This window comes from Corvus hawaiiensis, chromosome Z, assembly GCF_020740725.1.
Source record: "Corvus hawaiiensis isolate bCorHaw1 chromosome Z, bCorHaw1.pri.cur, whole genome shotgun sequence".
In the NCBI taxonomy this organism is placed as follows: Eukaryota; Metazoa; Chordata; class Aves; order Passeriformes; family Corvidae; genus Corvus; species Corvus hawaiiensis.
The window spans coordinates 70,298,231-70,315,620 of NC_063255.1; the positions used below are offsets into that span (position 1 = coordinate 70,298,231).

General features: G+C 50.7%; 1 protein-coding gene and 1 long non-coding RNA gene across 2 annotated transcripts; both read right to left on the reverse strand.

Moving 5' to 3' along the window:
- Positions 1–405: 405 nt before the first annotated feature.
- LOC125320285 (serine/threonine-protein kinase PAK 3-like) lies at positions 406–11,260 on the reverse strand. The gene is made up of 12 exons (XM_048292420.1): positions 11,036–11,260; positions 10,835–10,975; positions 10,240–10,407; positions 9,754–9,916; positions 8,094–8,157; positions 7,353–7,401; positions 6,479–6,591; positions 5,156–5,273; positions 4,219–4,318; positions 3,577–3,773; positions 1,973–2,110; positions 406–636 (listed from the first exon to the last, which is right to left on the reverse strand). The coding sequence occupies exons 1-12, from the start codon at positions 11,258–11,260 to the stop codon at positions 547–549; spliced, it is 1,566 nt and encodes a 521-aa protein (XP_048148377.1). The 3' UTR covers positions 406–546.
- Positions 11,261–11,540: 280 nt separating this feature from the next.
- On the reverse strand, positions 11,541–16,161 carry LOC125319398. Its single transcript, XR_007200717.1, has 4 exons — positions 16,095–16,161; positions 15,144–15,181; positions 14,583–14,705; positions 11,541–11,588 (listed from the first exon to the last, which is right to left on the reverse strand). It is a non-coding gene; the product is annotated as an uncharacterized LOC125319398 (long non-coding RNA).
- Positions 16,162–17,390: the final 1,229 nt, after the last annotated feature.

The following is a 17,390-nucleotide window of genomic DNA, read 5'->3' on the forward strand; positions in this document are numbered from 1 at the left end:
TCTTTCTGCTTTCTCAGTTGAGCAAGACTCTCCTCCAGCCAGAGATTGCACTTAGGGATACAAATCCAAGTGGCAGGAACCCCAGTGCTCTCGAGTCACAGCTGAACACCTGCATCTGCACAGGATGTTTTGGCTGCCCCACTCCTCCTCTGGTTTTGCCTGCAAATGCCATTGCCCTTTCTGCCTCAACTAGAAGTACCATGGCTGGGCAAAAACCGGCCAGTGCGTCGTATTCCAAAGGCAGTGTGGTGTGGAGAGGATGAATGAAGAAGAGCCTGCCCCACTTACAAACCACACCAAAGAAGCCATAAGTGTCCCTTTCCACCTTTAAGAAACAACTGACAATTCAGAAGGAAACATCAAGCTTATTCACAGGCTGAGAAGGAAGGGAATCTTCAAGGTGAGTTGAGGTTTCAGAAACTTTATTTATATGCAATCCTGCTCTGCAATCCTACACTACAATCCTATTCTACAATCCTACTTGACAATCCTACTCTACAATCCTATTCTAAGCTGGTTGTGGAGTAAACAGGTCTGACGTGATTATCACATTCTTGTCTCCTCCTTCCTCTTCTTCACTGCAATGAGCAGTGGCACCAGGCTGGATACAGGCTCAGCTGATGCTAGAAATGGGTGCTGCCCAAAGGAAACAAAACAAAAAAACCCAATGAACCATGACTTCCCAAGCTCAGTGCTTCACAGGCTCAATCAGGATTCCTCAGGTTCCTAGAAAGACGCAGAAAGAGGACTGACGGGACCATCTGCACCTCCATCTTCATGTGCAGGACCTTGCCATCACAGGCCAACCTGGCCCAGAATCCCACCCATCCATTCATCCAGGTGTCTTCATCTTGCTGGCATTTTTGCCCTGCCAGTGCTCTAGAAATGGTGCTTTCTGTCCCCGGGGTTTCTTCCTTTCAGGAAACTTCAAAGCCTCACATAGGTCCCTCTCTTTGAAAGACAGGCACTGTGCTAATTTCCACAGGGAGACAGAGCAGTGTCTGCCTTTCCATCCCCTCCCCCTCCTGTGCTGGATGGCACCTGCCTTCCCAGCAGGGACAGCTGAGTGGCACTGGGTCCTGCAGCTCCCTCTCTGCCACTCAGCCTGGCGGTAACCCTGGGGCAGTTCCCGTCTGCTTGACCATGCCAGGCAGCAGGTGGGGCTGGGACAAATCCATCTCAGCTGTCCTTTTGTGGGTGGCAGAAACCCCTAGGAGTGGGGCAGGGGGCACAAACCAGGGTCCCTCAGAGGCTCACAGCGAGCTCCTCACAGCCAAATCTCCGACTGCTGGGCTGGGACTGGTTTCCTTGGGTTCCCCCACCACCATTTCACGCCTCTGTACCCCACATTGCTCTAGCTCAGTTCTTTTGCCATCAGGTAAGACTGAATACCCCACCAAATTACAATACAGGGCGACAGAAACAATCAGAGGATGGAGCACCTCTCCTCTGAGGACCAGCTGAGAGACCTGGAGAAGAACAGGCCCCAGGGAGACTTTATTGCCACGTTCCAGTACTTCAAAGGGGCTTCTGAGGAAGTGGGGGACACTTTTTTTAACAGGGCTAGTTGCAGTAGGACATGGGGTAATATTTATAGTATATAATGGGGATCAAGTCAGGTTGGGTGTAAGGAAGAACTTGTTTTACTCGGAGCATGGTGCAACACTGGCACAGGTTGCCCCGAGAGCTGGTAGGTGCCCCATCCCTGGAAACATTCCAGGTCAGGTGGGATGTGGCCCTGAGCAACCTCTGATCTCTTTAAAGATGTCCCTGGTCATCGCAGGGCACTTGGACCAGACGACCTCTATGGGTCCCTGGCAGCCCAGCCCAGTCGAGGATTCCACACCATTTTCATTAGAAAAGCACCAAGGGTGGAGGGGAGGGGCAGGGGGTTGTCTGATGCCTTGGGCTTCAGTGGAGGAGGAGCCCATCCCTCGGACACTGTTTCACCTGCAGCCCCTTCGCATTTTACCTGCAGGAGCTCCTTGGCAGACCAGCGCCGCTCCTCGTTTGTCTGCAGGCAGCAGCTCAGGAAGCCACGCAGCAAAGGCGAGAATAGGTTGGGCTCCTGCAGCTTTGGTCTCCCTCCTGTGGCTATCAGGAGTTGAGGCTGGAGAAAAAGGAAACACGAGGCTCCACCTGCTTCTTTCAAGTATCTGTAAATGCTCTCCCAGAGCCCATTGCAGTGGCAGTTTCTGCCCTGGCAGATGGGCAGACATGACTTTCCTATACCAACAGAAAAGCCAAACCCCAAAGCAGCCACAGCTTTTCCGACATCCAGCGGATCTTGCCTTGGCAGCTGATTTCATTGGCTGACCTAGCTAGTGGGAACTACATCAGCAAAAGCACGTTTTGCTTCTCTGAGGATTGACACCAGCTTGACAGGCTATTTGAAGAGGGAGTTTGCTCTATCTATACCATCTCCAAGGATTATTACATGAAAGGCATCTCTGCAGTGCTTGTTGGTCCATTAAGCACAGCTTCCATACAACAAAAATCATCAAGTTTTTTGTTCTCTTCTTGAAAAAAATGCAGACGCAGAATCCATCTAAAATAGATGGAAATAACAATGGAAAGAGGCCTAGGAGTCTCCATGAAAACGCCCGCCACAATAGTAACAGCTCTGTGCTGGTGGCACTGAAATAGATGGTGACCAAAGAGACTTTGTTATCATCCTCTTCAACCCAGAGGAAAATTTCCTTCGCTTTTCCCACACCACCAGAGGTCACAAAGGGGGTTTTATCCTGTCCCTCTGCAGCTGAGCTCAGCCACTGGACACGGTGGGGAGCTGGAGCCCTCCCTGTCATTATAACTCTGCAACCCAGGGACGTCCCTGCTCCTGCGGTAAAGGAACACGGCACCGGTGTCAACCACAGACCTTGGGTCCCAGCCCCAGTCACCTGGCTGCAAGCTCTTTAATGTACCAACAAACACCAAGGGTTTGGCATACAATTCTAACTGCAGTCTGAGAAAAAGACATGCTGAACTTATCCAGGCCACCCAGACACATGACAGAACAACGTACAGATGACTTGGAAGCCTGAAAGTTTCAAAGACCCACAGGATTTGGAAAAGATGCTACAGCTTGGAGGAAAATTGATGTGCTGTGGCTAATAAAGGAAGAAGCAAGAAGCACTGCTTGGGGTTTGCTTTGCTGGTTTTTTCTCGTCTTTTTTCTTTTTCCTTTCTCTTTCTGTTCTCCTTTTATCTTTTTCTATAAAATTGAAACTGGGAAGGTCCAGCCTCCATTTCAAAGGATATTTATCACACTGCTGAACTCTCCACTTGAAAAACTCTTGTCCTTCAGAGACAGAGCTCCAAGAGTGTTCAAAAAGCACATGAGAAACGTCAGGCATGGCTGAAGGCCAAAATGGCAGGTTTCTGAACTGGCTGCTTGCCACTTCCCTTCTGATGCAAGCAAAACTACAGCAGATGCTGATGTGCTGCAGGGCCATTTTTAGAAGGGGACCTTGGTGGAAGCAGTGCCAGCAGATGGCAATGGGATTTTGCCCAGTTGCAAACAGAACGTGGGACAGGTGAGAAAGACAGAGGGATCAGTGAGTATTGGCTCCTTACCGAGACAGGATCTCCATTCCAGTGAGGAGCTTCCCGTTCCACCATTTCGATTCCCACTATGCCAAAAGACCATATGTCCGCTTTGGGGCCGTATGGTTGACCTGTCACGATTTCAGGTGCCATCCACCCAGAAATCCTGGCCACTGATCTCTGTCTACTCTGCTCAGGGGTGAGCTGAGCAGAGAGGCCAAAATCAGCTGAGGAGAAAACAAAAGACTGTGAAAACCAGCTCAAATTAGGAAACCAAGCAAAAGAATTCCCCACTCTCAGTCTCAGAATGCACTGTGTAATCTGCTGGAAAACCGTCCGTGCTCTATCTCCTCAGGGCTTTAGCCAAGGAAAGATGAAATTGGCCACTTCAAAAAAACCCACATTTTTTACACTGCCCCCAGCAGTGGCCTTTATTTTCCTGAAGCTTTGGATTGTAGCTCCCTCCCTCTGGAAGGGACGCACACAAACCTATGCCACTCTTGACTGCTTGTTCCTTGTGATACCTCTGTGCATGTTGCAACTGTGCCCTCAGCTCACGGCAGGGGTCCCTGCACTGCCACCAGCACCACTTTGGGGGAACTGGCAGTCACTCGAAAGCAGCCCCAAACCCCACATCCCCGGAACGCCGTGCCTGACCGAGAATATACCGACCCAGCTTGACAGAGCCGTCGGTTCCGAGAAGGATGTTGCAGCTCTTCACATGTTGGTGGATCATGTGGTTTGAATGAAGAAAATCCAGTCCTTTCAGGCACTGAGAGAGAAAACAGAAACAGGAGGGCAAAAATTAGTGATGTGATATCAGCACGCAAGAAAGGAAACAGCTCTAAAAGATTCCCTTTCCAGGGGAATGGGGAGTAATGGCAGAACACGGAGCCATCGAGAGGAAGAGCTTGCTGCTCCAACACTACCTTTCTAAGGGAAGGCATGTCAGCTTTTGAAAGAGCAATGGGAATTGCTGTTCTAGACTGTCCCCTGCAAACCAGCCCCAATGACTGCTGCTGCAGTGGATGTGCTCTCTCCATCCAGAGGACAAACGAGGGTTTGCCATGAAAGAAAAAGTCCTTCCCTTTGGTGCGAAGTGGATCACTTTTGGGTGGGGGGCTGTATGGCAAAGGTTTTCTTGCTAGCCTCAGCATAGACTTGGAAGTATCACATGAGTCACCTTTCAGAAGCAAACAGCATTTTGGGTGCACTACTATCCTTTTCAGCTGAGGACTGTGAGAAAGGAGTCTCTCTTTTTCTTTGCCTTTAGTTTCAAATCCTGCCACCAGCACCTTTGCTTTTACAGGCAGGGAACGCAGTGCAGACAGGCTCCAGGCAAACATTTAGAGAAGCAAGGTGGAGAACAGCAAATACAAATACAAGAGACAGAGCGAGAATAAAACAGCAGGAGATAAGAATACAAGAACTGAGTACAGTGAGTGCACGCACACTGCCACACAGTTCACTTGAGATGCTCTTGCTTCTCCTAGCATAGCAGCAACACAGAAACAAAGCTTGGCACATGAAGTCTCTGCTGTTCCGAGCCCCTGTTTCCCAGACAATCCTGCCCAAGCCCTCAGAAGGAAGCACAGGTGGGATCCCTGACCTCTCGACTGATGGTTGCCATCTCGTCTTCACACAGGTAGGTCTTGCTGATGACATCGCTCAGAGTGCCTCCGTCCATGTACTCCATCACCAGCCAGAGTTCCTCATCCACAAGGTAGCTGAAGGAAGGAAACAAGGGCGTGGAGATGAACATACATGGCTACGTTGCTGTTTGGAAAAGACAATGGTTGATTCTTGTTTCTGGGTCCCTTTGAAACGAGGACAGAACAAAAGGAGTAGACGTTCCCTCTAGGCTGTGCAGTGTTTGCAACCTGTGCAGTCTCAAGGAGAAAGGCACAGCTGTGAAAAAGGAGATGTCCTTGATAGCCAGCAAGTGAAAAATGCAGTTTCGTAACAGCCCAGATAAAAAACCTGTCACGCATGGTGTTTCTGGAAATAAGCACCTAGTCTTCCTGGCATGCACAGCAATGGAAAAGAGGGGCAACAATCCCAGGGAAATCCTCTCCAGGATGGTTCATCAGCACTTAAAACACTTGAAAAAATCAAGCCCCAAACCAGCATGGAGGCAGTGAACTTAAAGGCTATTGATTTAGTAAGATAGTGCTGATCCAGGTTTTTGAACAAACTTCAAACTAAGTGTGCCAGGGAAGATTAATGCAGACAAAATGCACTCTCTTCCCATCCATTGGAGATGAGTAGAGAAATGATAATTAACCAATAATTAACAGTTCTATTTTCTGCCAGTGACCCTGAATCAGGGGGAGGAAGGGAAGCAGAGGTTAAATGATTTGCTAAGAAGCTGCTTGTTAAAAGCAATGCATACCGCTTGCTCAACACTTACTGTGCCTACCAAAGCAGAATGAGAAGATATGAGACTATTGATAAAGGGAAGGAATCGTGACCAAAGATCCTGTTTTCGAACATGTGCAGGGAAGCAAGATGAAAAGTTCAGAATGAGGAAGACTCTTCATCTGAGGAAGACTCTTATTTCATCTCGGAGACCCCTGCCCACGACCACCAGACAACACTGCGCAAGCGCAACGCGGATGTAAATGACTTTTGGGCTCATTGTAATACGAGGCGAGGCTGGGCAGGGCTAGGCAATGAATATGTATAGGTGTATTGGGAAACTCAATGACTATGGGACTTGTAACCCAATACATACCAGGCTGAATGCAGCTGTCAGCACGCATGACTTTGGAGGAATTATCCCCCATGCGTCCCAGCGCTGGAATAAACGTACCTACTTTCCTCCTTATTCCAGTAGTGGAGTCTTTCCCGCATATCAACCCAAGTGGGTTTTTAACCTCGCATGCTTGAGTACGTGAACCAACATTCATGGGATAAAACCACAACCACTCACCTGTCTAAATAGTTCACAGTGTTGGGGTTCTTATTCATTTTCATGACCATGAGTTCATTTCCAGTTACTTCCTTCCTCCTTGGTCCTCGAAGATTTATTTTCTTTATGGCCACCTAAAATGACATGGAAAATCCGTACCTTGAGAAGTTGGTGGCACATGGAGCGAGTGATTTTGGAATGACACAGCCGAGCTGTGCCAAAGTGCCTTGTGATTAGACACAGGAGGAATTAGGAAGTGACATTCCAACAGCCCATTTCTCCGCTCCCTTGGGGCCAGAAACAGGACATGTGGCCACTGATGTTTTGCCCTGTCCACTTGGTAACAATGGTGTCTCAACTATCACCCACAAAGCTCTGCCCACACTCTCTGCTGCTGTCAGGGATCCAAAGAAGTAATCCAAGCCTTGGTACTCTATGGATACATCCTGGGCTATAACAGCAGGGCTTAGGGGCTTTTAGGGACACCTTGCACATCCCTCCCTAGGTGCAGTTCTCAAGTGCAGCACTGCAGGTTGCTAAGGAACTACCAGTAAGATTCAGATGTATTTGCTGGCAGCCAGAAATGAGAATTCAGGACACTGAAGCTGTAGCCTCAAAGAGCAGTGAGATGCTCTAAGGCACCACCTTTGTTTTAGCCATTGAGAGCAAGTGAGCGCATCCTTCTCCGAAAGGGACCGCCGCCCTCCTTGCCTTCCTTCTGGCAGCTGAGAAGGACAAAGACTGTCCCAAATGCATTTTGCAGGCTGGCACCCGTCTGCGCTTCCTGTGCCTTTGCAGCACAGCTCTCCCGGTGACCCAAAGCTCCAGCCACAACTCACACCAGAGGGGAAAGCCCTCAAGAGCTGCAGAATCTGCAGGGGCTGTTGACATTTACCTCTCCTCCTGTGGCACTGTCGAGTGCTCTACAAACCTCTCCGAAAGTCCTAGAAACAAAACAGCAGCAAAGAAAGGAGAAGCTGTTTAGACCTTGGAGTGAAAGCCAGCCCAGATGGGAGATCTCTGCTGTAAGTGCCTAAAACCTGCAGGGTGCAGGAAGGATCTGCCAGAAGGCGATGATGCCTTTTCCTCTCAAGTGTGTGGGCACTGGGCCTGTTCCTGAAGCTTTGGGCTTTAGTGCCTCAGCTCAAAAAGAGAGCTTATTCTTTCATCTCGGGTTTCAGTTTCTGAACGGTGTGGTTCTAATCCTGACCACTGAGTATTTCCTTCAACAAACTCTTGGAAAGAACTGTTCCTGAGAGCTGTTATCTGACAGCTCCCAGGGGGTAGGTTGCTCTTTCAGGCAAGCAAGATTCTTCTCCTTTCATTAGTGTGGCCATATGATTTTGAGACATACAAAAATGCTAAGGAAATTAACACACAGGTGTCCCACAGTTGAGAGACCAGGAGATCTTCCAGCTCCTGTTCCTTGCTGCAGGCAAGACCTTGGCAGCATGGAGATGTCTTTGACAATGCCTTCTGACCACACTTACACATTCTGACCAGCACTGAGAGATGGGACAATCTAACGCCAGTGTCTGAACATGTTTGCAGCTTGCCTGACTTCACACTTGGTAGATATTCCACCAGCAAAACTCCTGGCCCATGATTTTGTAGAAGTAACTGTGGTTGGACTCACCCGCTGCCGATATTTTCCAGTTCAATGTATTTCGTCACCGGATTTTCCATGCTCACCATTTTCCCTGAGAGGAACAAAATGCAAGGTGCTCACTTGAAAGCAGAGATGCCACCTTCCAGGAGATACAAAAGGCAGCCTCGCTGCCCGGGGCTCTGAGCCCCTTGTGGTCAGCTGGGTAACAACAGCAACAACAGCAGCAGCACCAAGACAGGCAGCTCGGCAGCACAGATGGCTGGCACAGATTTTCTACAGTTCTTTGGAGAGATCTCTTGCCAGGAAACTAGCCACATTCAGAGGAGACAGAGACCAGAAGAGAACAGGTACCAAGGCAGGTGAGTTGTCATCTGTAAGCACTAAGGAGAGCTGGAACTAACAGCGGCTTTCTTTTTCTTGGGAATAAGCACTTCAACAAAAGGTTTCATATTTCCCAAGATTAAATGCACCTTGGGTTCTAGAATCAATTCCTATGAACAAGTGACATTTTTAAGACAGGAAGGAATATTGCCAAGTGTTGCCAGGAGGGGAGGGCATCTTCTCCACCTTCCAGCAGTTTGCCAGAAGAACGCCTTTCTCTTTGTAAAGCAGAGCAGCTCATGCTATAAGCAATAGCAGCGGGGCTTTCAGCATCAGGACCCTCAGCCTTTATGGGCAGGCTGAGCTCAAAGACGCCCTTGCCCTGCCCCATGTGAAGAACCACACTGCTTCTCTTCACCCTGACTGCGCGGCTCAGTCGCTCGCATTGGACTCGCCCTCTCAGCTCCGCACACGTCCCCGTCTTCCCAGCTCGGCACAGCGGCCATGGGCAGCAAGGACAGCAGTGCTCCTCAGGCGCCGGCGTGGCACGGACAGCTGCCCTGAGGAGATGCTGAGCCTCTCGTGAGTCCAGGCCGTGCGATGCAGAAGCCGGCCCGGACGAGGGGCTGCTGCCTCCCGGCAGCTCCGCGCTGCAGCGGCCGGGCAGCAGCAGGACTCTCTCAGCTAAGGAAGGCTCCAGCCTCTGCAGTCGCACCGGCCGTCAGGGGCAGGGCAGGTACCACAGCAAGGCTGGGAAGGGCCAAGGATGAGCACTGACAAGCACTGGGAAGAAGCCACAGCCAGACCGAGCCCTGTTACAAGCTGTTGCCCCCATTCAGGGCACGACAGGATTGGCTTTGAAATCAGACACACCGAGGTGCACATCAATGGCCTTTTCGTCCCAACAGGTGATGGTAGACACAGAGTCAATTGGGCTCTGTTCTCAGCCCCACCAGGCCTTATCTGAGAGCACAGCACTGGCAGCTATTATGGGCAAGAAGCAGATTAAATAGGTTGTGCTGCAAAAGCACAAAGGGCTTGATGTGTTTTCCTGGAGAGTGGCCTGCACAGGGTTGTGCCAAAGGGTAGAACTCCAGCAGTCACAGCCTTCTGCTGATCCAGGAACAGTCCCTGCTTCTGCCTTTAGCGGAGAGGGAAGCTCAGGCAAACCCAAGGCAGTCTGAGCTGCCCTCAGAGGCAGCAGGAACACCCAGAGCACTCCCTCGCTGCCTCGAAGCACAGCAGTTCCTGTGGGGAGTCCTCAATGTCCCCACAACCACATGTTCCAGGAGGAACATTTGGTACAGCTGTGCTGGCACATGCACACAATACACTGTCCCTCACCCAAGAAATACACAAAACGTACTCAGTAGCTCCAGGTACTTGTCCTTGTTCTCCTGTTGCTGAGCAGCTGTGACCACATTGGAGCTGAGCAAACTGCCTGGGCTCCACTTCTCAGGTTGGGGAGCAAAGGCTCCTTTAGATGACGCTGCTGCTGCAGCAGGTTCAGTGACAGAGCCTGTGTAGATCTGAGACAAGAAATGAGTTTGTGTCAGAAACTGTGGCTGGCAGAGACTGCCCTGGGATCACATTTCAAATGCAAGCCCTTAGGAAGGTGCTGTCAGCCACTTTCAGAGCTCTTAAACGGGTTTCTTTGGATGTCCACCTCTGAAACCAGAAGGGTCAAAACCAAAGGCTGATTTTACTCGAGTTCATGGCCAATTTCATGTTCCATTTTCATGGATTTTCTGAAGGATGACTGCCACAGTGACTGCTCCACTTCCTCCCAAGGACTCCTTTCCCCCTCCAAGGGCTGCAGACACACTTGCAGTTCCTTGTTCTAATGTTCTACCTCCTCCCATTGGATCCTCTTTTCCACCACCATCTTCAGGATGTGCTCAACCTTTAGCACCTCTGGTTGGGACAGGTCCTGTGCCTCACGCCAGCCTTGGGGCTCTTTGTGGCCAATCACTTGCTGGAAGTCTTCACAGGCTGCCAGGTGAGATGTCAACACTTCCACCTCAAGTCAAACAGAACAAAGCAGTCAGACAGTACAGCTTGTCCCTGTCAGCTGTGGGTCACAGACTGTGAGGAAAGGGAGAGAACAGGAGAGGGCCAGATTCACAAGGGATACAGAATTCAAAATCTATCTGGGTCACCAAGTTGAGCTGCAGAAACACCTCAAGAAACAAGGAGAGCAGGAACAGGCCAGCAGGAATCCATTTGGATGACTGCCGGCCAACAGGCCAAAGGACTAGTCCCACTGTCCAGGGCAGCAGCTGAGATTCAGCAGCCCAGGACGTGTCCTTCAGAGTGGCTGTGATAGAGGCCACAGCAGGAGGGCACTCAGAGGCATCACCCCCTTGCCTGCTGCTCTGCAGAGGAGAGGCAAGAAGGGCAGAAGCCACCGGTTCGGTGACTGCAGCGGCTCTCGCTGTTGCACTCACTTGCTTTTGTAGAACCTCCTTCTCCTGAAGCATGTGATTAAGCTCTTTGATGATTTTCATTCCTTCCTCCAGCCTCTTCTCCCTTGGCTTGATCCTAGCTTTATTTGTCTGCAACTCTGCCTGCAGGCTGTCCTCCACTTTCTGTGAAGAACAAGCGAGAGCAAGTTTCATGAGTGGAGTGGCTGCCACTCTTCTACTCACCTGGTTTTGTAGATCGCCCCTCTGCCGATGGAGATTCCAGTGCTCTTGAATTCTTCTGATGTCTTCCTCGTGCCTCCTCTTCACTGCCTTGATGTCACTCTGGGCTTCGGGCAGCTCTGCTTGTGGCTCTGCCTTGATGTCCTGTGCACACAAATGCAGAGCAAGTGACTGGGAGCTGCCATCAGGCTCAGCTTTTTCCTCTTTCGGCCTCAAAATCACATTCATTCAGCCACTTCTTTCTGCTTCCCTACCCAGCTCTGCTTCCATTGGAACCCTCCCATCCCAGTGCTGGTCTCTGCAGATTACAAGGCTCTGTGCTTTCAGTGCCTGTGGGACTCCTGGCCTCCTCCATCTCAAGAGCTCCGTTTTATGCCCCTGTTCCTGCCCTTCACTCTGTCACCTGGCTAGTCAGGCTTACTTGGCCATTCTCTTGTGGCTCTTCCACCTGCTGCCTGAGCTGCTCCAGCTGCTCTCGGGCTGGGAACAGCTCTCCCCGAGTCTGGTACGGCATCTCTGATAGAGCAATCTGCTCATGCTCTTTCTCCAGAAGGAGCTGCACAGAAAGCAAGAGAAGATGGGTTTCAACTTCCCATAAAACATTTGTGGGGCAGGACTCAGAGACTGATGGGCTCACACATTCCCAAAGCAATGTACTGCTGCTCTCCTGGGTCATTCCCTGCCCGTGGGAAGGCACAGATTCCAAAGTGACAGTGGCAGTACAGTCAGGGTCCCTCTGGGACTGAAGCTGACAGGGAACGTGGGGCCTTTCTCAAGGCTCTGCTGAGGACCTCGCTCCTCTTCTGCCGTGTCCTGTTTGTCTTCAGAAGTGACTGACACCCAGCCCTGTCCCACAGCCCCACCCTGGCTCTGCAGGTGGCTTCCTGTGTGAGCTTGCTCCTTGTGAGAGACACTTCCGGAGTTCATGTTCTCTTCAGGCCTGCACTGCCATTCCTGCCTTTCTGACATCTACACTCTTGGATTATTCAGGAGATGAGGATGCGCACAAAGACCCTCCAATGGAAGTCAGAGGGCCTCTATGGCCACCTCAATATATGGAGGAGGACCAAGGTGTTTATTCTCCTCCCTCTTTTGTCAGCTGAGAATTCTGACTGGCTGTACCAGAGACCCTCACAAGGTCCCATTAACAAATTAATTTACAAACCTTTCAGGATGCCAATGAAGGAAACCATGTGTCATGTAATACATGTATGACCAGAGTCCCCAAACACCACCTAGAGCATGGGATTGTTCCAGTCCCTTAGGACAGGCCAAAATTTAAAGGATAAACAGGGGGTTTCAGGGTGGAAAAGGCTGGAGGAGGAAAACACCTCTGAGGGGAAAAAACAACCATCTCTGGAGGGGGAAACATCTCTGCCTGCTCAGGATCAGTCAATGGAAGGAGTCTCTCCTCCTCCTCTCAAGGGGTGCCTTTAGGTGAGCTTTGCACCTCCAGCTGCCTTGGAGCAAAACCAGGAAGATTCATTTAGGTAGATAGATAGATAGACAGATCGATAGATTGATAGATAGATCTATCTCACTGTTATCATCTCTCTTTTCCTATACTTTCCATCACTACACACATCAACACTCGGTAGCCAGTGCCCTGATCAGCAGCAATCCTGAACTTGCTCTCCTGTTGCTTCAATAAACCACACTCTTGGGGAACCTGGAGCAGGAAGGTCCTTATGGAACACAATCAGACCCAGGGCCCTGCACTGGGAACTGCACTCTTTGTGCATCTGTGCTGGGGCAAGTTCTTCTCTTGGACTCGACCAGACTGACGGTGCTAAAGTGGCTGCAATCAGAAATGAAGCCTGGCCCCTCACAGCCCCTCTGATCTCTGAGGACCCTGGAATGCAGGGGCCTTGATTTCCTGCTAAACTCCCATACCTGGAATGCAACAGATACTGATCCCCCGGGCTGCCAAAAGGCACGGGCGCTGTTAACCTGAAAGTGATGTGCAAGGCCCTGCTGGCTGGCCGGCCACCAGAACAGCTCCTTCTGCACCAACGTCCCTGCCCCAGATTATGTGTTCTCATGCAAAAATACTGCATCTTCCAGAACCGCAAACTAACATTCTAGCAGAATCTCTTCCAGTGCTGGAAAAGGGCAGGAAAGGTTGAGCAAAAGCACCTTTGCTCACTGGAGAAAGAGAAATGACACAGGGCCTCTCCTTCTAGCAAACAAACAAATAAATAAACAAAAAGATGAAAGTATCACCTACTCCAGTGTCTAAAGCACTTGGATGCAGTCAGGGGATGCTTGGCAGGGAAACAGCCCTTGTGGTGAGCACTGTCATGTAGGGATTTATGGAAGTGTAGCTGAAGGTCCTTCATGAACCTCCCTTCTCCAGGCTAAAGCTCCCTCAGTGCCTCCTCACGGGACTTGTGCTCCACACCCTTCCCCAGTTCCCTTGCCCTTCTCTGGACCTGCTCCAGCCCCTCAATGTCATTCTGCTTCACAGGGGCCCAGAACTGGACACAGCACTCGAGCTGCGGCCTCAGCAGTGCCCAGCACAGGGGGACGGTCACTGCCCTGCTCCTGCTGCCCCACTATTGCTGACACAGGCCAGCATGCCCTTGGCCTCTTGGCCACCGGGGCACAGCTGGCTCATGTCAGCTGCTGTTGACCAGCATCCCTGGGTCCTTTCCTCCCAGGCAGCTCCCCAGGCACAAAGTTGCACATTTGTCTTAAAAGACAGCATCAAGAATTTCAAGATGTCCTTCCTGTTCTTAGCACTCACTACAAGACAGCAGACAAGGACCTGCAGCTTCACCCCGGCCTCCAGACTCCAGTGGAGTTTTCAAAGCTGCAGACTTCACAACAGAAAGTATCAGCAGAAACATGCAGCCTCTGGGTTTTGCCCCAGAAGAAGGGTTCAGAACTATGCAGTTTGTTTCTTTTGCCACATGGGAGAAGAGTGGCCCCACACGGGTCATGGACAACACAATCATCTCTTTGCAGCTTATCAAAAGCAAAACCACAGCACACTCAGAGCCCCTGTCAGCTCTGCTCCTGCCTGCTCTGCCTGAAGAGGAGAAAGAACAACCTGGCAACAAAGGCACCGGAATCCTGGACTTCAGGCAGCAATTCCACGTCCCCAGTGTGTCTCTGAAATACTCCCAGGTAAGCACACCCGAGAAGCCCTTTGGGACAAGCCACCCCAAAGAGCTTGTGTGGACAAATCAACACTTTTTGTGCCTGCAGCTACTTGGCCAGCCTGTGGAGTGGGACACACCTCTCCAGGCCACCGTGTCCCCTACGTGTGTGGCAAGGCTGAGAGCAGTGTCTTTGGAGCGCTCCCTCCCGTGGGGACAGGGGAGCCTTCATGACTCAGGCTGGCCCCTATTGGAATCCCAGCAAGCTGGGGCCTGAGCATGACAGGTCAAAGGCCGTTTTCCAGCTGTCACTGGCTGGGGGGAATCGCTAGGTCCTGGCAGGACTCCAGCACTCAGCATCCTCGGCCACCAGCAGCAAGTGCTGGCTGGTCAGAAACTTGCAGCTCTGATTTCCTCTAAAGACAGCACCAACCAGAACTGGCACTTACTGTCTTGGAAAGTTCAGGCTGTGGTGTGATCACAGCTGGAGGGTTGTGGTCATTCTGCTCCTCTTTGGCCTCTTCTCCAGGAGCAGAGGGAGCCAGAGGAGAGTCTGCTGTTAGTTCTGTGCCCTGTGGACAGGCAGGAGCGTGAGGGACAGGCAGTTACCTATCATTTTATAACCTTATTCCTATTCAGCTCTACAGCCAGCTCTACTAAGGAGAAATCATAACCTTTGATAGCAAGGGGATTCTAAGTCCCTCCAACTAAATTAAAATGGGCTAATTCAACAGTACTGCATATTGCTCTGAATTAGATGTTCCACCCTGGCTACTGTCAGGAAGCAACGTTCTCTCTGCAAATCTGGGCTTTTAGTTCTTTAAAAGCTCTGAAATGCAGAACTAGGAAACAGCCAGCGATGTCTTTGCTACTGCTGCTGCAGACATGGAAATGGATTTTCTCTCAGCCTACACAGCTGGCCCTCCTCACTCTACTGCCACAGACCAAGCTCACAGCTTGCTCCACAATTCTTAAATGCCAGGAACATCAAAGGTTCCTTTCTCACTCACCTTGGGATCGGCACCTCTGAATACATGGGTCAGGTGACCTGCAGTGGGCAAGGGAAAAGGAACGAGGCGCTGTGAGAAAACTGCCTGTGCTGGTGAACCCCCCAGAACAAGTCAACCCCAACAGAGAGTATTTTCCTTTCACAGCATCCCTCCAGGAGACACAATTCTTTCACACAGCCAGCAAGAGAACAGGACAATATTCTTGGTTGTGCCTACGCTTTGGCCTGTTTTGCCAGTAAACAAATACAAACTTGGTCAAGAAAATGCAGATTGTTCTTTCACACTCAATGCTTCTGTTCTGCCCAGCAGTTAAAGCAGCTTTTGTTCTCTTCTCTTTCGGGTACCTTATTTTTAAAATAAGTTGCATGCACCAATTCCCATTAAGTTGCTGAAAACAGTTGCCCAGAAAAGCTTCCCCCAAATCCCCCTGAGCTGTGGCAGCTCTACTGGGAAACAGCTCAGGAGCAGCTCTGGGGTTCAGGAGCAGACTGTTTTGGAGTTTGCACTTCGTTGCAAAGGGAATCGCTATTTTAGCACTCAGTAAAGGGTCAAGTTAGTCAAATCTTTTAATGACAAAATTTAGAATAAAAGAAGCTTTCCCTGAATTCCAGGGAGAACCACAAAGTCTTTAGAAGGCCTTCTGAGAAGGTCTCCCAATCTGCCTTTTCAAAGTTGTCCTGCTTGACCAGCACACTGAGGAAATGACAGACTCTGCTGCCACAGACTCTGCCCTGGAGGGAAGGGAACCCCTGGAGGTTCCCTTGCAAGTGCTGCCCACGGCCCCCTGGCTACAGACACCCCCTTTTTAGCTGAACGTGTTGACAGGAGCTTTACCAAACCAGTGACATCCTAATGGTGTTTTTGTTTCAAAGTCAACTCAGTTACTAAGAAAGAGCATGAAGAGATACAAAAGCCAGATTAAGCTACCACCCAGGGAAAACCTCTACTTACGTGCCAGGTTAGCCAGGTAATATCCAGAATAACCAATGCCATACACAGTGCAAACTGCAGCAGCGAGTGTCTCCATGGTTTGAGCACTGCTGTGCAAGTTTGCAGACCGTGCTCTAACACAACAAAAACCAAGGCTCCTGTCAGGGTGCAGCTGCCCCCTGACAAGGCCTCAACCAGGAGGATGCTCCTGCTCTGAGCAAGCCCAAGAGCTGCTCTGGCACTGAGGCCTTCCATGCACCAAGGCAACCTTCTGAGGACACCACGACTACGTGGCAACCATGCCCTGACATCACAAAGCAGCTGCTCCGCGTTGGTCTGTGTCTTTATGCAAAGCAACCCAAGCTTTCCTGCAGCAAACACCAAATAGCCTGGGAAGTTCTCCTCTGTCAAAGCAGCACAAATTCCCCTCATGGGCCAAAGCCTGTTGTTCAAGGGGCCCAAGAGAACTCAAAGAGTGCCCCAAGCACCTACAGCCTGTACCCCAAGTGCACACTGAGATGCGACCAAAGCAAAGGAAACCAGGCCAAGAAAATGGCCCAAAGCATTGCACAGATCCAGGAGGGAAGGCACTATGGGCATAACAGCTGAAATAATTCCTAACAAATCGCCCCACATATTTGCACATTTATTGGACATGCCCTGGGCTCCTCTGCATGTACATCTCTACCTCTGCCTTTGTGTCTCTTTGGAAGCAGAACTGGCAGGATTTGCCCACCAGCAGCAGCTGCTCCAAGCTGGGAACGCGACTGGCAGTGCTGATTTCCAGAGGCTGCTGGCTCCCAGGTGGAGCCAAGGCAGGAGCTGGCGCTGCTGCTGCTCTGTGCCAGAGAGCCCTGGCTGGGCAGGGCACGGTGCCCACTGCGCTGTGGGCTCTCTCTCCTGCCAGAGCTGGGCACACCTGGGAGCGAGTCATGACGACTTGTGGGAAAACCAAGGGGCTTGGGGAGGCTGCATTTCCCTGCACACACCCAGGCCACCTGGGGCAGAGAGCTTTGGCCGCCCAAAAGGTAAACCAGATGGAAACAGCAGGGAAAGGTTTCATTTCAACCTTTCTTTATTCTTCAATAGAAATGACCAAAATGGAAGTTACCAAGCAGGGCCTGATCCCTGCTGCCATCTCAGCGTCAGAAAGGAGGCATTACTTTATTTCAGCACTAGGTGCATGAGGAATCACTTTGCTAACACGGGCACAACCAGCAATCTCACCTACTCGTTTGTATCCATGGAACTAAGACATATTCATTACTTTGCTCAAACTCGCAGGCTAAACATTCCCACAAAGTATTTGACATATTT

Excerpts from the sequence above, each read along its gene's own strand:
- LOC125320285 (XM_048292420.1), bottom strand. The coding sequence starts at position 11,260 with ATGAATGTGATTTTGAGGCCGAAAGAGGAAAAAGCTGAGCCTGATGGC. Across the intron at positions 8,158-9,753 it reads CAAGTACCTGGAGCTACTGA|GGAAAATGGTGAGCATGGAA; the intron begins GTACGTTTTGTG and ends TGTTCCTCTCAG. Across the intron at positions 2,111-3,576 it reads GGAATGGAGATCCTGTCTCG|CCTCAACTCCTGATAGCCAC; the intron begins GTAAGGAGCCAA and ends CTTTTTCTCCAG.